We start from the raw sequence: 25,848 nt of genomic DNA on the forward strand, positions 1-25,848 counted from the left end.
AATAGAAGAAGTCATTTAGCTTCATGCTAAGATAATTTTTTTTTCCATACAGAATGATAGCACTAAAGCTTTAACCGGACCACTAAAAGAGAGAATGTACTTTGTCAGTGTAAACCCAAATTCACGGAAAGTTTCAGATTTTGGGTGTTCTCACATCCCTTGTAAATAACAGTTGATGGCAACAAAATAAAATGTTCTTCACAAATTTTTAATGTCCGGAGGCACTTTTAAACATTTAACTTTTTTCCCCCACGACTTTTGACTCTGAAATTTCTTTTTTATGTGTTTAATACCTCTAAAGAGGAGGAGAATTTAAACTGAGAAAAATAAAAGACTGAAAACAGATTTATGGAAGTCTTGGTTAAATTCACGAAAATCTTGGTTAAAGCCACAGAAACCATTATTTTGTGATTCCTTTCTTTTTCATTCTCTTCCTTGAGATTCCTTTCTTTGGCATCTGTTACTCCAGCACTGGAGAAAACTAGGAGGTTTCTTGCAAAGATACACAAAAGATGGTCCTGAAAACAGTTCAGTAACAGCAAGCTCCTCCTCCCAGCTTCGCCCTCCTCATCTCAGAGAAAACAAAGAGAATCCGTGTAGCTTGAGTAATAGAGATTCCCTTAAGGGAAGAAGAATCATGGGCACTTGCATGGCAGTGTTGCTTAAATTGCTTCTCATGTAGGCCAAATCCTAAAAAATGCTTTAGTGTAATGACAGCTTCCAAATAATTTCCAATAAACATCTACAAGTATCTCTTATTCACTGATATAAGGCACAATAGAGAAAAGACAATGACTTTTCAGGTCATTTGAAATTCCCCCACTGATATTTATCTATGCATTTTATAATGACAGGATGGTAGAATAGTGACAAGTGGTAAACAGAAGAGTATATTTTCAAAGGGGCATACGCTTTCCACCTGCACCTAGGAGAAACATGCAGAACTACCTTTCAGGAGCAGAATGGCACAGAGTCAGTAAAACAAAGGGTAGGCAAATAACATTGCAATTAAATTGAATTTAAAAAAAGTAACAACCACCAAAAACATTTTTTAGGCTTTTCCTATTTTTTTTTAAATGTTGCATTTGTTTTTGTTTTACCAAAATATAAAATGTATATGTTCAAATTTTCCTTGCATACTGCTATACATTAGTCCTATTTTGATCATAAGCTGTTCTGGACAGGGACCTTGTCTTCTCATTGTGAAACACCTACTATACTTTTAGCACTGTACAAATAATAAGAAGTGTGTTAACCCTTTGGAAAATTAGACACATATTTACATGCTCCTAAGCATTCATTTAGCTGGCAGCCTGGATAGTGTCAGTGCAAGCCTTAATATTGCTAAAATATGCAACTATTAAGATAGTTAAATACATTAAATACATTAAAATAAATAGTATTTCTAATATTTTAAAATGGACTGAGATTTTATTTCTGGAATTGCATTTCATTTTACCATAGATTCTTATTTAGTGAATACGCAACTTTCCTTTTCCCTTTTGACCTTAGCTTGCATGAATGTGTTATGATACAGAGAAGTCTAAAAAAATTGACCAGAGCAACGCTAACACAAATTGTTTTCGGAGTTATCTAGTGCATAAGAGACAAAAAGTTGTCACACTGAAACTCCTTTGAATAAAAAACCGTTAGTAATGTAAGTTCTCACAGCTTCTTATGAAATATCACCACCACACAACTTCTGTCACTAATGTGGGCCCAGTCCCTGCTCAGGCTTAGACCAAATTCCCTTTCACTTCAATGACAGTTTGAAGTATTTGTAAACAATATATTGTAAATTGCATTATCAGGGTCCTATACTGCAAGTCTTCCACACAGGGAATGCTATTGTTATTAATGGAGGGTTCCTCATGTAGAGAATTTACAGGATCAGGCTAATATGGACTGGCTATCCAGTTTTCTCTCTTCTATTTGTAAACTGAGTGAATTCGTTGTATGAATATGGATAGTTTGTTTTCCATTAAGTGCCTGATCCTGTATTAACAGCACACACAAAACCAATATAGGCAGGGAGAATTTAAGGTATGAGGGGAATTTAGGCTCAGACCCTAAGTGAAAAGGAAACAAAGGTGACATGGCACCCAGGAAGTGGATTGCATTGTCCTATACGTCCTTCCTTTTCATGACCACAAATCACACTAACATCATTTTTAAACCTGAAAAAAAATTAAAAGTTGTTGCTGATTGCATTCAAATACTGTTCAATGTAATTTGGGTCTGCTCTTCTGCATCTTTTAAGATGACTTTCTATATAAGATCTCTGATCTTATTTAATTTCCTCCTTATTTGATGGCATTTACTCTGATGTGTAGGATTGGGAGATGAATTTTCATATGTGTCCTACTTCATTGTGTCAGGGTTTTTGTTTGTTTTCTTAAATACAGCCACTTAATATATTAAATTTTTTCCTATGTACAACACATTTCATTCACATCATACCAATTAATATCTGCTGTTCTTTGTAAAGACAAAATATTTTTAGAGCCATTGTTGCATCATTCACTATCAGAAATGTATATTAAATATATTAAATGTTTATTTTGTAAAAGGGTTTTAAAATGCACAAAAGCATGCATTTCATATTGCTTTTGCAATCAACAGATCCAAACATACAATATGGACTAAATAAATCTATAAGTTTATTTCTTTAAGACATAAAGCACCATAACCTAAACAGATATCTTCATATCTGGACTTTTTTGGGGTGCAAATCTTACTGCATGGTCTTTCTGTTATTATTTAAACTCCATGTAACTTTAATAATTATAATTGAAGAGTTTTTTCTTGTATTGTGATTGTTTACAAAACCAGTTTAAAAACATTAACTTTCTGAGAGGCATTGCAAGACCATAAATAATGCAACCTGCTAGGCTACAGATAAACTTATTTTTCAAGAAAAGGCATTATTCAGTGTGGATGAATCATCCAAAATGATCATGCAAATAAACAAGACAGTCAGAACTGAAATTACAAGCAACAAAACAAAATGTTTCCACATCCAATGTTGCTTAAAAATGTTGCACGTCTTTAAAAAAATAAAATTAACTTTAATTTATCCTGCAATAAATAATACTACACACACCTTGTGCTACCAACCTGGCTAAGAAAAATAAGAGGCTATCTCAGTGTTCTTGTTTATTGCATCTTTCCTCTAAAACGGTGTCAGGAAGGCTCATCAGTTATGGTAAATTTGGGCTTCAACCTGAAAGACCTCTTCCTACTGGTGCTTTTAGGTGACAATGGGATGGAGTCTATGATGCTCCTGTCTTCCTCCAGCTGCCTGGCAGTGCAAGAAGGGGTGGGCACTTTCACCGTTTTACCAAACTTAGAGTAGTCCACTGAGTACCTACCATCTTCCTCGGCCACGATGGGCACAAACCTTTGGCCCCAGAGGATTTCGTCGGCCAGGTAGGAGGTCCTGGCTTGGGTGGTGATACCAGTGGTTTCCACCACCCCTTCCAAGATGACAATGACTTCTAGGTCCTCGTGGTGGTTGAGGTGTAGGGGGGAGATGTCGTAAAGGGGGCTGTTCTTGTCTATCACATGGTAGATGAGGAGCGGGGAGACCAGGAAGATGTTGCTGCCCCCCACTGGGTTCTCCATCTGGATGTCTATCTGGTTGAGGGGCACCACCTCGCCCTCCAGGCTGGTGGTCTTCTTCACCACCTGCATGCGGATGGTGGCGCTGATGATCATGCTCTTGCGCAGGTCGCCCACCCGTAGCATGAAGCAGAGCCTGCCCTCCCGCAGGGCGATCACTGCGTGCTTGCTGAAGATGAGGGTCTCGGCCCGGCGGTGCGCCTGAGCCGTCTTCATGAAGATGCAGCCCAGCATGATGGCGTTGATCACCAGCCCCACGATGTTCTGCACGATCAGCACCAGGATGGCAATCGGGCACTCCTCAGTCACCATGCGGCCCCCAAAGCCGATGGTCACCTGCACCTCGATGGAGAAGAGGAAGGCGGAGGTGAAGGAGTGGATGCTGGTCACGCAGGGCACGAACCCGCTGGCCTCCTCCCCAGCCGTCTGGCTACCCCCTGCCTGCAGCTGGGTGCTGTGGTCCAGGTCCCCGTGGGCGAAGGCGATCAGCCACCAGGTCATGCCGAAGAGCAGCCAGCTGCACAGGAAGGTCATGGTGAAGATGATCAGCGTGTGCGGCCACTTGAGGTCCACCAGGGTGGTGAAGACGTCCTGCAGGAAGCGGCCCTGCTCCCGGATGTTCTTGTGGGCCACGTTGCAGGTGCCGTTCTTCCCCACGAACCTGGCCCGCCGCTCCCGGGCGCGGTAGCGGGCGTGCTCCGGGACATCCTCGGCGAGGCGGGTCAGCACATACTCCTCGGGGATGATCCCTTTCCTGGACAGCATGGCTCCCCCGAGGCGCTCAGCGATGCTCCATGCCGGCTCCCGCGAGCAGCCAGGCACATGCGGATCCTCCCCACCCTCCTGCTCGCCCTTCCCCGGCTCTGCTCCCAGGCCAGGCTGGCTTCTTCCTCCGTCCCCGCGGCCCCGTCCTGGGTAAGCCCCAGCTGCTCACGCCAATCACAGCCCCGGGAGCGGCGCGGGAGGGTGGGGATAGGAAACGGGGAGGCAAAGGGGTAGTCTCTGGTGCACGGCTCCGGGTTGCAGCAGCCAGGGCTTCGGACATGCAGAGCCTCCGTCCGGGCCTGTCCCCAAAGGCGGGGAGCTCCCCCCGCCACCCGGGAAGGGGACGATGCACGGAGAGGTGCGCTCAGCCCCCGTGCGCTTGGCACGACTGCAGCTCTCTCTGCGCCGCCCAGTGCAAGGCGGGGAGCACCAGGGGGCGCCTCGGCGCCAGAGATTCCCGGCTCAGGTGGATGGAGCGGGGCGGGGGGACACCGAGAGAGCCGGTGTCACGAGACGGGGCGTGCAGGGGACACACAAATCCTCTCCCCTTCAGCCGGGGCGAAAGAAACGCGCAAAGGGCCTCACCGTGCAGGTCCCTGTGGGCCTGCGAGCGTCGGCTCATTTCCCTGCAGCGATCTCACTGCACCAGCTCCTTCCGTGTCCTTACTCAGGGACAGAAACTGACCTGCAGTAATCGCCAGCCTGTTCGAAGCAGAAGGGAAATCTGCCTCCCGCCCCCAGCCAGATGTAAATAAAGCTAGCCGAGTAAATAATGTGAGGGAAAGAGGATGGTGTGACCACCAGGGAATAGCGGGGACTTTAATGCCCTGAAATGCAGCCCTGTGAACAGGCTCCTGGTATAGCCAGCGGTTCTCGGTTTGAGCTTAATGGTTTTCTAACAAACAAAAATTTCCCATCGTTATGCATTGCTGCGCACTGCAATTAAAAAGGAGTGGTTTGGCTCTGTTTATATTTACATTCTGCTACTGTACTGAAAGCTAGCTCTGTTCTGTGCAAGGGTTGTTTCCTTTAGCAGTGGAACATGGCAAGATTATAAATAAAATGTTTTTTAAAAGGGAGGTTTGGCAAGTTTTTCCAGGGGGAGGTTTCTAGTCAAATTGTTGCACTTCCTAAGCAGGTTCAGATCAGGGACAGAACAGATGGGGACAATGCAGACCTAGACCAAGGTCACTTGGCAAATTCATTTATAACCTAAATATTAAGATCATTTTTAGCACCATGATTCTCTGAATCCCAAATAATTATATTGGGGAAGCAATCTTGTTTTTTCCTATCAATTTCAAACATTGTATCTTGTACAATTAAAAAAAAGTTGACATTTTGATTAAGTATCAGAGGGGTAGCCGTGTTAGTCTGAATCTGTAAAAAGCAACAGAGGGTCCTGTGGCACCTTTGAGACTAACAGAAGTATTGGGAGCATAAGCTTTCGTGGGTAAGAACCTCACTTCTTCAGATGCAAGTCACTTGCATTTTGATTAAGTTATATGATATTGCTTTAGCTGATTGGGGCATAAAACTGCAGAAATTCTCAACTTCTGGTTGCTGATCCATGTGATAAATAAATACATACATCTCTTAGCTATTTCTGTGGCACATAGCCTGCTGGTATGTAGGCTCCATAAATATTTACATTACATTTTATTAATTATCTTGTTTCTTTAGTGGTGGTTTATAGATTCTAGGACTGGAAGGGACCTCGAGAGGTCATCGAATTGAGAGTATGTTGAGGATAGCTTTACCTCTGGTGTCTATTTTTTAATATGATTAAGTTTTGTGTTGGTCGAGCTTGTGCTGAGGAAATGACATATAAAATGGCTCTTTTTAAAGAAATCCTTATTAAAAGGAAATTTAGAGGAGGTTGTATTGCAATTTTTATTTAAATAGTAGGAAAGGCTGCATTTAAGAATCAGATAGTTCAGCTGGATAATGAAGGATGGAAGCTTTGTTTACAGAGGCCCTGATCCAGCAAAGCACTTAAGCCCAGGTTTAAATACAAGCATGTAAATACATTTAAGCCTGGGCTTAAATGAATCAGTGCCTAACCAAACCAGCACTAATTGAATTTTCTAGAATTATTTATCATTTATCCCTAAACTTTTTAAAGAAAGTTTACTGAATGGATAGCTAATAAAGCAGAAGAAGAGATTTTCTAAAGCCAAGAGCCAGTGTTCCAGTATGAGGGGTGGAGAAGATGTGAACCATAGCAGGAAGGCACATGAACGCAAGTAAGGGGTTGTTGGATGGAGCCTGCAAATGCAGTAGAAGAGAAAGGAAGGAGGGAAGGCTTAATCCTACCCCATGTGTATTTTAAAACAACATGACAAGAAATGTTAAAATTGCAGGAGGAAGTAACCAGAACTTATGTCTGTGTGCACATGTACTCACACACCATGTGCAACCAAGAGAATGTGCATTATTTAACTACAGAATCTGGAATGATTTTTCCAAAGTGTATAGTTAGCAATAATTTTTAAAGGGCACTGTTAGTGGGTTTATGCTCAAAACTAATTGAATAAAGACAATAAGTAAGTATACTGTTTTATATTTGTGCCTAGACAGTAAAATGATTGAATTGCTTGAGTTTACCAGCATGTACTGCCTGGAGTGTCTTTCTTTTGTGTTAATGTTAAGAAAGAATATACACAAAAACAATTGTTTTGCCCTGTGTTAAAAGGAAAGGGTGGGAGGTTTCCAGGGGTTGTGCGCATTGGTCATTCCTCCTTAAGCTTTGGAGGGTTTAAGTGTTGTGCCTAAAATCTAAGTAGTTATGGGTGTTGATTTACTAGATACTGTATCAATACTATAAAGGAGGTTAGTAGGTGGAAGCCAACCAGCCTTTGAGGTTGAAATGAACTATGCAACTTCCGCATCTAATGTTTTTGTGGCCTGACTATTGATTTTAGAATAAATATTGCTGACTATACACTCTTAGCCTGGAAAAATCATTCCAGATTTTCAAATTAAATTGATTAATGTTGCCTGGATAGTTTTAAAAATATGGATAAACAGTTACACAAACACAAATCCAAACATATCTTAGATTGACATACATAGTCCTTTGGGAGGCTCTGTTTTCAATACTCTCTCTCTCTTCTGCACCCCTTATCCCCCATTCTGGGGCTGTCTTTCATGACTTTTTGATCTCTAACACAAAGACGGTGGCAAAATACTCTGACTCCCTGGTTTTGTGGGCTGTGGTCTGAGCCAAGGATGCTTTTAGTTTTCTTGTCCACTTTATTTTTCTTGCAGATATTTTGGTGCTGAACTCTAAAGTTCACCCCTTGTACATGGCAGATGAAAATTTTGAATGGTAAAGAATCTATGTTTAAATTCACACACATAATATGAATAGTTTTGCTCAAACAGGATTATTTTCTACATTTTTCTGATTTAAAAAAAATCATCTAAATGGGGAAATGAACTTAAAGGATCAGATGCTAAAGGCCCAGTTCTCCACCTCATTGCGTCTTGTGCACCAGTTACTTACACCTGTGTAACGTAAGTGCAAAGTGTGTGTAAAATGCTTCTATACTTACTTGGTAGTGTTTGATACTCACTTTACAAAGCTATAAATTCCCAAATAATAATAATACTAAGGTGCTGGGGCACTAGACAATCAGGCCCTTGTTGAAATCAATTGATCAATCAATCACAAAATCATTTTCTTATTCTTTCCATTGTCCTCCAGAGGGCAGTAATTACATTCACTTGAAGTGAAACTGAAAAGAAAGAAAGAAAGAAGAAAAAAAAAAAAAAAGCCTGACACCCTTGTTAAATCACCCTATCAAAAGGAAGCTCGCTCACTAGTGCACTAATTTCAATGCTTGGGGGCAATAAACTCGCAGTGGAACTTTGAAATAGGGTAACATGAGCCAGAGTCAGATTTAGGGGCAGGCAACCGCCTGGGGTGCTGTGCTCAGGGTGAAATGCAATAAAAATAAGGCATTCCGAAGTTTAACAAAGGGAGGAGGATTGGGGTGCCAAAGACAGTCCTCGCCATTTGGTCTAGGGCCAGCCCTGACATGAGCTGCACTATCAAGGATGAGCTGGCTTTCTACTTTCGTTTCAGGAATTCTCAGTATTGCAGATCTGGCCGAGGGTGTCAGTGTCCCTCCCCTCTGGTGGCTGTCGCCCACTTATGCTGTTCTCCTCCACCACCAGCACTGGTTGTCTGTGCACATAACTTCAGTCTGGGACAGTAAAACCAGTGGCTTTTTGATGAAGAATTTAAATAGCAGAATAAAGAGGAGCCCTGGCTTTATGGATCAAGTAACAGATATTTAGAAGAAAAAAAAGGTGGCAGTTCTTTATGAGCCAACCTGGTTTTGTTTTAAGTGGTGTAGGACAAATAAGGGATTACTAAGCTCAGAGGAACAACCCCTCAGCCTGAGGGTTGATGCATTGAATAAAGATAGGATAACAGACCTTTTGCTCCTACAAAATGGATTTCATATTCTTATACATTTTTCTTGTTGTTTTGTCTTGCTGAATCATTTTGTATGGGAATTGTGGTTTTATTATGATGGACCCCTAACTATAAAATAACATCAAAATGGCACTGTGATATTACTGTTTACTTTGCACTTATATTAGACCTTTAGTCCAAGGACCACAAAGTGCTTCCAAATATGAATTGAGCCTTGCAGCCCCACATGAGGCCAAAGTATTATCAGTGTAGTTTTACAGATGGGTAAACTGATGCAGAGAGACCGAGAGTGTGCGTTAAAAAGTAAGTCATTAGCAGAACTGTGGATTCTAAGTGACTGATAGTCACATTATCCTGAGCCAGAATTTCACCCTAGGAGTCCTGATTCCTCTTGTCCACTAGACAATAATACATCCTCTCTTGAAATAGAATTAAATATTATTAAAACACTGATTTTTATAATGCTAATATTTATCATAGTGGAATCATTTCCATATTGCAGCACTATAGGCAAATCCTGACTCTGCAACTCAGCAGGTAGAGATTCCAGAAATAGCTTCATGCCCCAGCCAGGCTCCACGCCCAAGGATAGGTAAATGGCTTGAGAAGTGGTAATCTTCCCTCTGCACAGTAGTTTTTGAGTTAAATAATAATCCTGAGAAACTCCTTCCAAGGAAAAGGGTGGTGGTGGGGGCATCAGACCCCCCAAGACATGCAAAATAAATTAGTCTTGTGGGGCTAACGTGCTGCTACCTCATGCATTACTAATCTCTGGGGAGACAGGGATCAAGGATCCCCTAAAGGACAGTGAATTTCCAACCTTCTTCTAGGGCTCCACAGCTCTCACCACAGAGCAGCCACTCTGCATCGGTCACTGCATGTGCCTGACCAGCCCCAGGTTTTTAACCTCACAGGAGTAACGGCCGTTTGAAGCCCTTAGGATTTGGCCTTTGATATGGGAGAAGTATTTCTCTCTCGTATAAAATATAGATATAGAGTGCTGGGAACACATGCTAAGTCTATTAATCTTAAGTGGCATTTATTTAATCAGGCCTCTAAGGTCACACATTCACTCACCAGCAAGCTACCATGCAGAAGGAAATCATTAATTATGAATCAGAGGCAACTGTCATATGCTAACTCTCATGTGAAGCTTCTCCATAAAACCAGAAGTCATTTTGAATGCCCTCACACCGACAGTTTTATCACTGAGAAGTCTTATTCTTATTGTATTTTAGTTGTGGCCTCTCAACATTAGTGATATGCTGTTAGGGGGCTTATTCCTTCACCCTCTCACTTCCCTGGCCCTTCTCGCATGAACAGAGAGCAACAATACCTGAAGTCCAAAGGCACAAACAATTCAATGTTTATTGGGGTGAACTTCCAGCAAGCATGATTCCAGTTTCCTTCCTTAGTGTCCCTCTTTCCAGCTCTGACACCACAGAGCCTTGCCTATATCCCTGTTCCCATTCCCCCACCCCCATTCCCCGTTCCCATTCCCCCCCCACTTCCTGATTGACTGCAGACTATATAGTAAAACTTGAGTTCTGCTTAGCTATACCTTAACCAATCATTTTACTGAAATTTAACTAACCAATCCTACCATACTGTAACATGGTTATTTAACCAATTATATTCCACCACCTTAATTGGTTTACACCCAACAAAATTAATTATACAGCAGACAGAAACAATTACAGAACCAGACAGAGACCATGCAAATAAACATACAAAACAATACAGAAGTGAGGATTTCACACCCAGCTATTGATAAGTGAGTTCTTGCCAGACAGGATGCTATTACACTAAGTTTCCTTTTACATCTTCTAGGCTCTTCCCTTTCTCTGGAGGTGATAGGAATATCAGGACAGGACTGTATTCCTAACAGCCCAATAGCACTTTATTTTAATGTGACTAGTTTGGGATGTGAGGATGTGACCGTTCACTTCTCAGCTTATGCCTGCCTCTGCTGCTTAGCCAAAGGCCTTACTTAGCCTAAGAACAGAGCCTCAGACGGTCACAATAGGAGAAGGCCCTTACACAGACAGACAGCGATTTTGATTCTTTCTTTTATACCTCTATAACTAGCTAAGTGATAAGAATACACCTAAATCCTTAAAGTATAGGCCTTTACAGACAGGCCTGAATATCTATATCCTAACACATGCTATAGCAGATGTAGAAACTACATATTCTATGATGCTCACTTGCACACTATAGAATCGTCATCTGTGGCACATGACTTTAAATAATTTTACTGCTGTAACACACTAGCAATTCTTGTAGTTTTGCAGCTGAATTTTTTGAAGTTCTCCTTGCCATCAAATTTCTTTGGAAGAGGGATGTTTCCTGGTGCTTGTTTTCCATCTCTCCAGATATAGGTGGAAATGACAGATCTGACACATTTTATTTATGTAACTCTATTGTACCTCTCCATTTTTACTGTTCCTAGCACTAGAAGCTCCTGTTGGTTGTATATTCTCACAATCCAGTTTAATACCATTTCCCCAGATGCATTGTACAAACAACAACAAGCCAATGCTGCAAAAAGGGCATCATTTCTAAACTTGAAATCTCCATAGTGGAATTTGTAACCATCCACTTAAGCAACACAGTCTTCAGCTTTTCCTGCTCCCCACTGAGGCACTGGAAGAGAATAATTAGTGCATGAAAAATGTCCCATAATAAATTTGAAATGGCTGGTTGCAGAAAACAATCTTTTGAAAATGACAATCTAGTGCACTACTCAATCTGGATTTCCCCAGGCATGCCAGATTTCCCAAATTCTATGAATTCCCAACCAGGGAAGAAGATGACAAGGATGTGCGGCAGAAGTTACTTGAAGACAATATCAGAATAAAATTGACTGCAGCCTTCTACTGACTCATTTATGTTGAGAATGTTTAGAAGTTTGTGTATTCTCAAAAGACTGCTTCTTTATATCAGGGAAGAGGAGGAGTGAGGATGGGTAGTTGTCTAGCAATTAAATAAACAGGTTGATTACAGTAGGTGTCAGTGCCCTTGATAAAGGATAGTCCATATGCATGTATCATTTATTGATAAAAGTCACAGCGAACTACAGAGACAATGTGATAGTGAGTTGAACACATGGAGGGCTTGGAGACAATGAATTATATTTTACACGTTTCAGAGTAGCAGCCGTGTTAGTCTGTATCCGCAAAAAGAACGAGGAGTACTTGTGGCACCTTAGAGACTAACAAATTTATTAGAGCATAAGCTTTCGTGGGCTACAGCCCACTTCTTCGGATGCATATAGAGTGGAACATATATTGAGGAGATATATATACACACATATATTTTACACCTGACTTTTCCACTCACTTGTGTTAGGCAAGTAACAGCCTTTCTGAGTCTCAGTTACCCATCTTTATAAGGGGCTTAATAATACATGTTTACCTGCCTCATAGGGATGTTGTGAGGATTAACTAACATTTGGAAATAGCGTGCATTATCTATTGTTATTTTATCACAAGCCTGGCCTGCCTCTGTGAAGGGCGTGGCTGGGAGCACTGGAACAATCTACGGCATTTTAACAGGAAAGCTGCAGTGGTTATATGGCCCTTTAAAAACTCAAGGGCCTTTATCATTAATATGATGAACAGTACCTGAACAGGCTTATCTAGGCCAAAGTCCCCCTCCTTATAGGTGGTCTTGTTACTGGGCAGCATAGCAGTGGTGAATTGAAACTTGTGATGTGGGCTGCTACTTTAGCAAAGCAGTTGAAACAAATAAGATGCATCCACAGAATTTATAAACTAAAACCATCCCTCTCTGTCTGGGGGATGTTTCAATTCCCCATCTAAATGGCAATTATTGGGCTCCACAGTCTCTCAGAACTTGGTTCAGGCACTCACAGATCTGCCAACACTATGGTTTCCCCCTGTAGACTGTGGGTTTCTGACCCTTTTATTAGAAAAACTGTCAGTCTATGAAGAAATCTCCTCTGATTGGCTGTCCTGCCCACTCCTGAAGCAGTCAGCCCTTCTGCTTCCCAGCTAGATTCTGCTTTCAACCATCCCATCCCGGTAGGTGATGACCTTGCTTTGGTCATTATACACTCCATCAGGGCTGGCTCTGGCTTTTTTGCCGCCCCAGGCAAAAACGCCTCCCGCCGCCCCCTGCCCCCTGGCGGGGAGCGCGGCAGGGGAGGGCGCCGAGCCCAGCCGCGGCCCCGCTCTCCCCGGCCGGTCAGAACGCCGGGAGGAGGGCGGCGAGCCTGGCCGCGGCCCCGCTCTCCCCGGCCGGCCGGAGTGCCAGGAGGAGGGTGGAGAGCCCGGCCGCGGCCCCGCTCTCCCTGATTGGCCGGAGCGCCGGGGGAGGGCAGTCCCGCTCTTCCCGGCCGGCCGGAGCGCCAGGGGGAGGGCGGCGAGCCCGGCTGCAGCCCCGCTCTTCCCGGCCGGCCAGAGCACCAGGGGAGGAAGGTGAGCTCGCCGCGGCTCCGCTCTCCCTGGCGGCCGGAGCGCTGGGGGAGGGTGGCGAGCCCGCTGCAGCTCCGCTCTCCCCGGGTGAGCATCGCCCCCCTCCAGGTGCCGCCCCAAGCACATGCTTGGTAGGCTGGTGCCTGGAGCCGGCCCTGCACTCCATTACCTCCTATTTGGACTATAGCAATGAAGTGTACATGGGCATGAAGCCATCAGCTTTTGGGAAACCCCAACTAGTATCAAACATTGCAGCACGTCTCCTCAGCAACACTGGCTACTGCAAGTGTAATGCCGACAGACCCTGGTCGTTGGTGGATGGGATTGAACCTGGGACCTCTGGAACTTAGTCCATGAGCCTCTACTGCATGAGCTAAAAGCCAACTGGCTGTTAGCTAAGGCTGTAAAGCAGACTCATTAATTACTCTCTTTTTTTCTCTTTCTCTCTCTCTCTCTCTCATCTCAGTGCCACTAGCTGGGACAGAACACCACACCCAGAAGATGTGTGGGTTACACAAGGACCAAAACCTTGCCAAAACTAAACACTCCACTGCATACACAATTCTTTGCCTGGTCAGAGAATGAGAGAAAGAACAAACCACACATTATCAGATGTCAGTCACACCACTTAATTCATTACTGTAGGGTGCTCAGGTACTACCGTGATGAGAACAGAATGAGAACTGATGTGGAATACACTAGAAAAATGGAGTGACGGGAGCTGGGATTTTAGTTCATGCCCCTCTCTAATCAATATAGTGTTAATGATAGCAAACGGGGAACATCAGCAAAGCACACGATCTCCCAGAAGATACATACATCCAATACATCTCTTGAATATACTTAGAAGGGGTCAAGAGAAAAGGAATTCTATTCTCTAGCTGACCTGGGCTCACTCCATCTATTTGTGTGACTAAAGAGATGGTTTCAAGGTCTTTCAGATCTCATCTTGCTAATAACACCAGAGATGAAGCTGAATCTCAAAATTCAGATCTAGATTTCAAGCATCCAGTAGTTTGGGCCCATGGTTTTGCTTTGACCCATTATGGGAACAGGGGTGGCAGATGGGCTGGGAGGGCAGCTCTGAAGTTTGGATCAAAATCCTGGGCAGATTCTGAACTTCCAGTGTTTGGGAGGGGTCTTTGTATCGAAGATTTTGGTCACATTTCTAGATACAACAGCTCAATACAGGCTGAAATTAGATAGCTTAAGTGAGAATAAGGGACATGCGTTGTGACTAAGGATGCTAACTGGATGCAATGTAGTAAAGAAGAGGCCAAGGGGACATGATCAGCATCAACAAGTAACAGTATATTGTATGAAGAAAGAAAGGGAATTATTAACAGCCTCAGAGAGTGGTAGGCTAAGGAAATCAATGCTTTAGAAAAAAAACCTTTGATGCACCTCTTACCTGCTGCTGTCTAAGCTAGTACTTTGTGGTATACAAAATAGGGATAAACTTAGCATCATCTATGACACAACAAAGGCCCAGTTACAAGAGTGAATTACTGTACAAAGTATCATTGTGGGGGTGCATTGGATAACAGGATCCTGAGAAAAAATGCAGATATAACAACTCCCCCCATGAATTATAGATCTCAAGCGTCCCTCCACCCCCAAACTGTGAGACACCAGCAGTTTTATTGCTTTCAACCACTTTTACTGTAACATATTTTTTCATATTTTCTGCTGAGCACCTACCCCACCCTGATCTTTGTGATAGTAGAGAAGGAGCAGAGTTGAAATTGCGTTGTTTCAATGTATATTACAGATTGGAAAATATTTTCACCCAGGCTCCAGGCATGAACACTGGACACCTTAAGGCTGTAATGTATCTCTTTCTCTCCCTAATCCTCTTTAGTCTCCAGAACTATTACTTAATAGGGGGTTGGAATTGCAACTTTTGAGACTAAGTGGTTATTGGTGTAAATATGGAGAGAGAGCAATTTCCTTAGAGTTGCACCTGCTATTCTCAGGAAAAAAAAATGCAGAAATATTATCAGCAGAGGTTTCATCGTTAGGAATAAAACAAACCCTTTGTCAGTTGTTCATATTTGCTGTACATTGTGCCACATTTCAGCCATGCATTCATCTCAAAATTACCTAATTCACTGGTCCTTAGTACCAAAAAAATCCAGCAAACAAAAAGGAAAGACACATGGATAATTCATTAACAGTTAACAGAGACCAACTCAGGTTATTTCAAGAATGGAAAAACTCAGTCTTTTACTATGAAATAATCAATATTTTATTTACAGGTAATTTACATAATTAGAAAATGAATAATACAATTGCACTTCGAAAGGCTTCACTTTATCCCATTATTTATCGGCTTGTACAAAAGAAGCAAACACACTATCTTCTTGCTCCAACAGAACCTCAGGCTTATCATACTCCAAAATAACCCCTCTCTTCATTACAATGACTAAATCTGCATTCAGAATAGTGTGTACCCTGTGCTGAAAAGTAAACAAATGAAATACAAGTTCAGTGTATTGAATATAACTGTGCAAGATAAGACAGAAATCAGAAATTCTAGAAATCAGTATTCCTATCAAAGTTCAAGCTTGATGGAGATGACTTAATTCCATTTAGTGAAATCTCATTACTATGCCAATTATGTAGATATATATTTAGGCCCCAATCCTGAAACTGACTCAATGGGCGTGGATCCCTGTAACCCGTGCATAGTCAATGGAGCTCTGTGCAAGCCTGGGAATCTGCACGCATGGCGTCACCTGCAAGGTCAAGGCTACAGATGCACTTTTACAGTATTTTGATATTGCTAAATACGGATTAGACAAATATGGCCCTTTTCCTACAATTTATCACTTCATCTTTATTAAGATGATGGTGTTTCTAAAGCAAATGCAGCTGCCGAGATGACATTTACAACTGGGGTTGTAATAAACTGAGTTTATTTAAAAATATTTGTGTATGAATTGTGTATTTTAAAACCTGATATAGAATCCAGAGGCTAATAAAAATGTGCGCGCACTGGGAACTTTAAAAAAAAGACAAAAACACAACCAAAAAACCCTCCCTCCACACATCCCCAAACAAATAAAACAAGGAAAATGCAAAAAACTCAGTGCCACACTACCTAAAAATTTTAATGAAGATTAGTCATGACATTCTAAGTTAGGATTCCTGCAGCACTTGTATATTAAACACATTCAATGTGTATAAAATAACGCTGTACACTAATACGTAATATTACATACATGCAAGAAGGCCAAGTTATGATTTCTACAGTAATTCTAACTATGAATTTCCTGACTTTTGTTTGCATAAAATGTCAATCATAATATAGCTTTAACATTTTAAAAATATACAATACCCTCTTATTTCATTGCCCAAAGGCCCATTTGAAAGATATTTATCAATAATGACATGACTGTCAAGTACATTTCTTTGGTTCAGTTCAAATCTTCTCTTTATTAACTAATTCTAGTTATTACTGTTTGAGATCATTATCTAATCATTTTAAAATACATTGGCTAATAAATCTGATATAATATTTAACAATAAAACAAAACAATATTTTTGAAAGCTGCTAAAATGCTTATTTAATTTATCCAGCAACAAAGTACTATCCAACAGCAAAGCTATATTGTCATTTTTGTTCTTCTTAAATTTAAGTATCATGGCTTAATAAGAGCCAAATCTTACTCCCAGATAGGCATGTACAATTTCCATTGAAGATAGTGGAGTTAAACCACAGCTGAATTTGGCCTAAAATGAATAAATCACAGAAAATACACAATATCCTTGTATGTGGGCTTTGAAGTCAAAGGTAATTACTATTGTGAAACACATTTCAGGATTATGTGCTAAATATTTAAAATACAAATATGTGAACTACTTTCTAAATGGTTTAAATGGAAAATTAAATAAGTGCCATATTAGAAAGCAATAGACTAGAGAATCAGAGAAATTAACAAGGTACATGTTTTACATTTCAGGTACTTGTTTGCATTTGAAGAAGCCACGTAGAGTGTACTTACTGCTATGGTTACCACAGTGCGGTCAGCAAACGCAGTCATTACAACTTTCTGAAGAATGTTCTCCTACATAAAGGAAAAACAATTATTATTTTTAAAATAGATTCTAAAGTGATGGGCATAAAAATAAAAACAAGTGTCAAACAATTAATACTAAGGTTTTTTTAATAACTAAATTAGGGTATTCTAGAATGAGCATCCAGAATGGGCCGAATTCTGTGAGCAACCCCAACTTACTGAATTTTGATACTACTACTTAGTTAGCTCTTACATAGAACTTTTCCTTTGCTGACCCCAAGGCATTTTACAAAGAAGGGACATATCACTGTGTCTGTTTTAAAGTTGAGGACTATGTTTTAAATCATGTTGTTGCAAAGGAATATTCACTTTGCTGCCAATCCCGCTCCATTCTAGTACCCGTGCTGTGCATTCTTTTTGTCCCGCTGAAAGCAATTGAACGTTACGACATACTCAATACAGTTGACAGCACTGGAGGTGTGTTTTGCTAGATGTACCTGGCTGGTACAACAGCAGAGGAAGTGTTTAAGACAGTCTTAAAATACTTAGCTGTCCTCACAGAGTGTTCACCCGTTGCTGTTTATGAATGTATTGGTGCGTGCCAAGCTCAGCAAGGCAACATCATTACAATAGTTATCGTCGTATCATCTGTTCCAAAGGTTCACGTGCCCCAATGAATGGATTGCTTGCTTAATACATCAGCATTCAAAATGTGTTTTAACTGGTCTGTGGGTAACTGCTAACTTGGCCCTCAGCACCACAGTCTCAAGGCTCTACACAGCAGTAACTTACACCAACCGGCACTAAAGATTTTTATTTACTCTAATAAACCACTACAATAATTTTCTGCACTTATGTAGTGCCTGCCTTCTGAGGATCTCAACATACCTTATGATAGTCTTTGATAACAGAGTTTAATGTAACTGGGAACAAATCAACTTAGAATATTCTATTGTATTTGGCTAAGACCAGCCAGGGCAGTATTAGTGTGCAGTTTATCCTCTACTAGGGACACAAGCTTGCACTTGCAGGAGGATAGATGCAATGATCTAACAGGTCTTTTTTATTTCTCATTTATTTACTTGACCTTACTTTCACCCCCCTCCAGGGTGAAAACTTCTTCATCACTTGTCTTCTCAATCATGCTGAAGCATTCACTAAGAAACTTGCTATGCCTGGCTAGTACAAGTTGGAGGAGGCACAACATTACCAGCCAAGTTTGTCCTCAACTGACCACCATAGCTAAGCCTCTGAAGACTTATTTACTTTAGGAAACTGAACTGTCAATACAAAAACATTTGCACCAATGCTTCAATTTAGTATATCGTGAGGGACTATCAACCCCAAGTAAGATAGATTTGTCAGACCAGTTAACAGTGACTCTCATATATGGTCAATGTCTATGATGGAGCCAGCTTGTAAACACACTTGCAAGGAAACTTGTGTTCACACAATATTAAGTAGAAATATTTTACATAAGTTTCATCTCTGGTTACTAACAATAGTGTGGCTACCCTCTCTGAAAAATCATAAAAAAAACCTTGAAACTCTGAACTCACTGTTGCCATGTCAATAGATGCTGTGGCTTCATCCATGATGAAGATACTTGTCTTCCGCACAAATGCCCGTGCTAAGCAGAACAGCTGTCTTTGCCCCTGGCTAAAATTTTCTCCACCTTCTGTGACTATGGCATCTGGACAACAAAAATAATATTTAGGCTGTTGCGGGGGAGGGGAGCACACAGAGAGCATGTTCGACAAAGTAAGATCTCATACTTATGTTAAGAATTTTTAAGATAATTTATAGGTCTTAAGTTGCTGGTGCTCAGTTCTGCCACCTTTACTCAGATTGAGTAGTGACACTGGTTTCAGCAGCATTACTCATAAAGTAAGTTACTATTCATCATGAGGATGGCAGAACAGGACACAGTTATTTTCAAAATTGATGCATCTTATGTACAGAAATGAAAACCCAAAGTCCATCACACATATAGTTAAATGTAGTTCTTCATATAAATAAAAATGGGCATACTGTTCTGACATGTTGTCTGAAGGAACTGCATAAAAAGAACTATGCCAAGTAAATAAGAAACTGAAATACTATAGGGAACCCTCCCCTCCAATATATTTTGATGTAAATCAAATGCAAAGGGAGAAATTAATATATGAAATGTGTCTTTCTGTTTTATAAACCTGCCACAATGCCTGTGTGTAGATTAAAGCACTCTAACCTAATCTGTTGATATGTCTCTTGCAAACCAGACAACTAATCCCTGGAAGATCTCCCTTCTCCTACAAATTTGGTTGAGTGTCTCATTTTATCTAGCTTACCCCGATGGCGAATAACTTCTGTGTATACACATTAAACTGAGGAAAAGGAAACACTGTATTAAAATGTGACTGACTTCAAAGGAACTTGTCAGAACAACGAGTCGTTATAAGCTATTTTAAATGGAGTTGTGTCTTTATGATGCTGCCTTCTTGAAGGAAAACAACTTTACGTGAGACAGCATCGACTGCTTGTGGGCCAAACCCTGCAGTCCCTACTCAGGCAAAATCCTACTGGAATCAAAAAGAGCTTTGTCTGAATAAGGTCAGCAGGACCAGACTCCTTGTGCACAAAAAGAAAGGTACAGCAGGTGTCATGCAGCATAAAGAGTGACAATAAAAGACAGGTGATATGCATTTTCCAAGAGCAGATTGATTTGAAATCACAAATGTATCCCTTGTAATATTACACATTTGAGTACTACTAGTTACCTGGGATGTCCTCAATAGAGATTGAAGTCATTGGGATTTTGAACTGTTTGGAACTATGCTCCATGACTGCACAGTCAGCTGTTGGATATGATTAAGAATGCGCTAGGCATACAATGGGTGATTAGGCTACCTAAAATTCATGTTCAGGATTTTTTTTAAAAAATGGATAGGGCTAGTAGTGATAAATGCATAAGAAGGGCAAAGTTTTGCTCTCACTAACTTCAGTGAGGTAGAACAGGCATAACCAGGAGCAGGATTTAGCTCATGACGTTACGATTATTGTTGTTTGTTGAGCTTGGACAGTGTGTGCTCAGCCTTGTGCAGAGCACAGAGCATGAGATAGTCCCTATCCCAAGGAGCTTACAATGCTGTGTTTTGTAATGTATTGTACATTTCATACTTGATTTTATTTTATTAAAAACAGCTGTCTGGATCAGTCTGTAGAGTACATTTCATTCAGCACACAATACCTGTTTCATTTGCCTATTCTAAGATTCATTTTATGTGTCTGAGTACTGCACTCAAGTACTTAAATGCATTTGCAATAGTGAAAGTAGCTTACAGGAAATGCTGGAATTCTAAAGGAGACCCAACCACCCTACAGAAATCCAAGGACATTGCTCTTTCAAGGGAAAAAATAATCTGGGGAAATGCTGCCTTCTGGCAAATATTAGAACACAGCGCAGCACTCACAAACAATTCCATGAATACCAACATGATTTTAACATGTTTATGTGACAGACTGTATCTCTCTCGCTAGTATATCTATTCACAGTACCACTCCAACCACGCAGTATTCTTTGAATCTATTACATGGGTGGGTTGCTAGACTTATTTCATTTCCTGAAACAGGGTCTTTCTTTGATTTTGTGTATGTATTGGGGCATTATATCCCACTGCCAGCTTATATGTCCATCTTTTTTTTCCACCCCACAAGACAATCATTTTCTCTAATTTGTTTTATATTTCCATTTGCAACCTCCTTAATATCTCAATTACCTTTATATCTGTTTGCATACACTTGACTTATTAGCCACAGTGAGTGGAGTACCACGACATTTTTAGTAAGGCATACAATTCTACACTTGCATGCAAGGTGTGACCTTGCACACACCACGCTGTGTGGAGTATGCCATTTTGTTCTAGAAAACTGTGTACTTCGTGTGCATTTGGGGGCCGGAAGGAATTGTCCCACAGACACAGCTGGTCAGGGCTTTTGTATTCTTGTAGAACGTATTTCTGGGGCATGCAATGCATGCGTTGCATACATAGACGGTATGCCACTGGCCACAGGACTAGAGACCAAGAGCGAAAATCTGGACTTACTGAAGTCAATGGGAGTTTTGTCATTGACCTCAATAGGGGTTTAATTGACATCCCAGCGGCAGTCATTTATATCTTTACCCAGGCTAGGGGTAAAACAGGAGAGGGAGTTGGATGGGTCCCAGCCCATCTATCTGACTTCATACAGTGCCCCACAAAAACCTGGGCCAGCCTGCCTGATTCTAAGTGGCTTCAGTAACAGCCATTTTGCTGTAAGTTACTAACTAAATGTTAAATAGAAATGAATTTAACACTGGAAGCATTTTCCCAAAGCAAAGAGAAGCATTACCTAAACCTCCTGGTAGTGCTTTCACCACATGTTTGAGTTGTGCTATTTCCAAGGCTTCCCACAGCATGCTGTCTGTGCATTTCTTTTCTGGATCCAAGTTAAACCTATGTTTCAATACAGTTAAAAGTTAACTATCAACATCAAATTCACTCATACATCTTTATATTTGTGTGGTTAAAAACAAATACACACATAATTATATAGATGGATTAAACACTTTGGGCCTGATTCTGATCTCACATCAGTCCAAGTCAGGAATAGCTCCATGGAAGTCAGTGGATTTGCTCTGAATTTACACCAGTGAAACTGAGATCAGAATCTGATCCTTTGAATCCAACATGGCCCCCTTTTAGTTTTTACAATACCAGTTTGCGGTACACAGAATAATCAGCATGATGCTGAACTATGACACACAAAAGGGCATCACCACAGCAGAACAGTAGCTATAAATTACTCAACAGTTGTTATCAACCACTCTGAGTGCATCCTTAGCCTATTATCACCACCCAAAATAGGCAGCAACAAGTGCTTATCTCCTTCATGTCATATCATGTTGCTTAAAATATAACATGATATTCAGGAATAAAAGACTTGCAGCAGAAAATGTGATCTTTGGTTCACTTTTTACTCCTAGTGTTCATGTGGTGAATGTCCAGTGTTGGCCTAAATAAAATCTTGAATAAGTAAACAAACAAAACAAATATATACTGCCATTTTATCTTCTGATATAAATAATTCATGCCCTCTTCAAGCGAGTACAGGAAATAATCTGCCTCAGGAGAAGTCTCATGGAATCTATAGGCAAATTTCAGCAGTTTATAAGTCATTATAAATGAAACTCCACTCTAACTACTTTAATGCCCAAATTAGCGTACACAGACAATATAACTCTTTATTAAGGGTCAGATTGTCCCTTTTTGTGGAAAACGTCATAGGAGGGGATGGCATTTGTTGGAAACTCTGTGAAATTCTCTTCTCTGAGTTTCCATTTCACCCTCCCCACATAGGAAAGAGGTTTTGAACTCATGGAGGAGGGAATGCGGCAAGGTCCTGGAAACCTAACAGAGCACTAAGCTCCAAGCCAAGAGAACCTGAACTGCCTTTGCACTGCTTCCCTGGTTTCCTTCCACTCTCCTTTGTTATATACCATGGCGGTCCCTCCCACCACCGACATCTTCCCCACTTCACCTCTAAAGGGCTGGTTAATGCCAGTCTCACAATCTCCTGAGATGACTTCGGCTGGCTAACCCACTGGGTCCTGAGGGTAGCAGGTCACAGACAGTGACTAGTCCCAGGTCTCACCTTAAGGAGCATCCCTCCCAAACTGTGGAGCGTTGACCAGGTGCAGTTGTTTTAGAAGTGCTCCCTGGGCTCCAAGGATGATGTGGGGAGGAGCACACAGAGAAGATAATGCTCCCCTCTTTTAATTAAAGGTAGTGGAGCATGAGGCCTCTTAACTGCATAGTTTGCTGCTGCTCTCTCTTCGAAAATCATAATCTGTGATAACACAAATCCTAGCTGTTTCTTGTTGTGTGTGCTCTATGCTTACCGGATTGTACCGCTGAACAAAATAGGATCTTGGAGAATGATTGACAGCCTGGATCTTAGCGTCTGTAAAGGGAGCTTTGCAATGTCTATGCCATCAATGATAATCCTCCCTATTCAAAAGAACATTGAGAGTCTGCTAGACTGTTCATCACATCATATAGCTAGCAACCAACAACACAACTTGATTTTAGTTTGCATTATATTACAGAGAAGCATGCAAGACTAACCCTTGGGGTACATATTACTTTATTCACCAGTGAAACGAGTTATTGCTAAGCAGAAAGTGCAATTCCCTTGAGACTACATCATGGAAGATGCCTGTTATATTTTATGAATATTATATATCCCATCTGTTTGTCTGATGATTATTGTGTTGTTTGCTATATGATTACAAGGGGTTAATTCAAGCAAAGGTTAGGCACACAGGAAAGGGGACAATAGGTTCAGACAGCCCTATTTACCATACTTAATGGACAATGTGGGTGTCAATCACTTTGAAGTTTTACATCCAGCTATGCTGATGAGTTGAACAGTCTGGCTTGGCAAGGGTGGGGTGGGAAAACAGGCAGCAAACTGGAACAAAGAACTTTCAGAAAGGATAAAAAGATGTCCCTGCAGCACAGGGAATGAGAGTGCTGGGGAACAGACTGAAACCCCGTCCCCCAACCTCTAGGGTTTCAGTCTGCTCCCCAGCACTCTCTGGGATGTTTGGGTTAAGCTCCACCTACATAAGCTTTAGGTCAGGTAAGTATGTGTGTAAATCTTTTATTGTGTTAAGCTCCTTTTTCTCTTGTTGGGCTTTGTTCCTGTGATTAAACAATGCTTTGTTTTGAAACGGCTGTAGTGTATCACTGTATACATCACTGGTCACGGCTCCCAGAAGGAAGACTTGCAGGTAGCTGGACCTAATCAGACCTGCTGAACAATCACAGTTGGTACTCGAGTTATTGTAGCCTTGGGGTCACTCTGAAAGTGGGAGAATCGGGGGATTCCACTCCAGAACAGGCAAAAGCCTAGCACCTGAAGGGATGCATGCAGAGAGACCTGGAAGAGGTCAGAGCCACACAAATGATGATATACTTGATTTGCAGGATGTCTCATAACCCAGAATAAAAGATCAGATATCGGAGAACATAGCTAAGTTGCATTTGTTGAGGAGGGCAAGCGCAGGTGAAACTTCTTCCCTTCAGGTCTCTATGGGTTCACACTCTATATGCCGTCCAGGAGTTGTCCATACCCCAAGCTACAGAGGGATCCAATTCTGTTCTGTTCTATTCAGTTTCTTATAGCCCCTCCATCACAACCATATCCAAGTGCCTTCCTGAAGTGCACTAAGTGATGTGACTAACCTCTATGAGTGGTTCTTTCTCCCCTCTCCTCCCCATGTGAAAATGTCAGGAAGAGTTTGTTTGTGAAGTTCTAGAGCAGGGCATAAAGGATGAGGAGACATGCAAGTCTACTTTTGGAAATAACTGTAAATTAAAGGCTCAATCCTGCTCTCTCTGAAGTCAATGGGAATTTTTCTATTGACTTCAAAAGGAGCAGGTTCAGGCCTTATAGGAAATCAATATTGACACAGAATAAGGATTTTTAAAAAAATACACATTTGAAGTCCTTTTTTATTTTTAATGGAAACACTTGCCTGAGGCTGCTCATGGTGTTAGAAAACATTGATCACATTGAATGAGATTTTATATTAACCCGGGTTATCAATAAGGCAGAAGCTGATGAAAGACAGACGATCCCTTACTTGGAATAAGCCCAGCAACAATGACTAGCACAGTTTTACGGTCTTTGTAATTCATGGCTGCTAGTGTCAGATGAAGAAGGTTCAAAGTTGCTTCCTCAGGGAGCTAACTCTGACTGGAGGGAACAGGTATGAGCCTACCTTCAAAGGTGTCAACCATTCTGAAAAAGGCAAGAGAAAAGGAGGATTTCCCACTGCCTGTTCTGCCACAGATTCCAATCTACAACACAGAAACAAGATGAGTAGAACATTAAATGAATAGGAAGGAGAAATATCTGTACAGGGCATTTGCAACAAACATCTTGGGGTGAAATTCTGGCCCCGTCTGAAGTTGATGACAAAACTGAATTGTCTTCAGCAGGGGCCATATTTTCACCCTTTTGTCTTTTAAAAGAGAATTGGACATTCAGGGTTAGATTTTGGCTGGCCCTCCATGGGGATATTAGGGCACAGTGGGCCACAGGGAGACCTTCCGGAGCACAAGGAGGGTTGGCTAGTGCTGCCAGCAAAGTTTAATACCCCAGAGGGGGTGTGTCTGGGTGGGAGAGTCCATTGTATGATGGGAGGCAGACACACAAGATTAAGGAGGAGAAACAAGATTGAGGGGAAAGGGACAAGTGGGGAGAGATGACCAATGAAGGGACGGGGTAGGGAAGCCATTTGGGAATGATGGAGTGTATATCTCACATTACAAGTATCAGTGTCCCTTATTTTGAGGCCTTATGTCCCACAGCGGAGCACCAGAATATTAAGAAGCACTGTACATCACTGTAACCAGTACACATTTTTGAAGGCACCAGAGCAAAAGCGTAAAGAAACCGGTATAAGGGATCAGGACTAGAATATAATATTTTGGAGGAGTTAAAACTTGGTGGAGGAAAAACTTTG

The 25,848-nt window shown here is 41.5% G+C and overlaps 2 protein-coding genes across 8 annotated transcripts in view; both read right to left on the reverse strand.

The window, feature by feature from the left end:
• Positions 1-231: 231 nt before the first annotated feature.
• On the reverse strand, positions 232-5,088 carry KCNJ11 (potassium inwardly rectifying channel subfamily J member 11). Its single transcript, XM_034770190.1, has one exon. The coding sequence runs from the start codon at positions 4,384-4,386 to the stop codon at positions 3,184-3,186; it is 1,203 nt and encodes a 400-aa protein (XP_034626081.1). The 5' UTR covers positions 4,387-5,088; the 3' UTR covers positions 232-3,183.
• A 10,408-nt stretch (positions 5,089-15,496) lies between these two features.
• ABCC8 (ATP binding cassette subfamily C member 8) overlaps positions 15,497-25,848 on the reverse strand; it is a 136,517-nt gene continuing 126,165 nt past the window's right edge. For all 7 annotated transcript variants that reach the window (XM_034770183.1, XM_034770184.1, XM_034770182.1 and 4 more), the window contains 6 exons: positions 25,102-25,180; positions 23,215-23,323; positions 21,666-21,769; positions 18,854-18,987; positions 17,280-17,342; positions 15,497-15,731 (listed from right to left, as the gene is read on the reverse strand). In XM_034770183.1, the coding sequence (XP_034626074.1) occupies positions 15,594-15,731; positions 17,280-17,342; positions 18,854-18,987; positions 21,666-21,769; positions 23,215-23,323; positions 25,102-25,180 (627 nt within the window). In that variant the 3' untranslated portion in view covers positions 15,497-15,593. The remainder of the gene's footprint in view (positions 15,732-17,279; positions 17,343-18,853; positions 18,988-21,665; positions 21,770-23,214; positions 23,324-25,101; positions 25,181-25,848) is intronic.

The sequence above is a fragment of the Trachemys scripta genome, chromosome 4 (genome assembly GCF_013100865.1).
Source record: "Trachemys scripta elegans isolate TJP31775 chromosome 4, CAS_Tse_1.0, whole genome shotgun sequence".
NCBI lineage: Eukaryota > Metazoa > Chordata > Testudines > Emydidae > Trachemys > Trachemys scripta.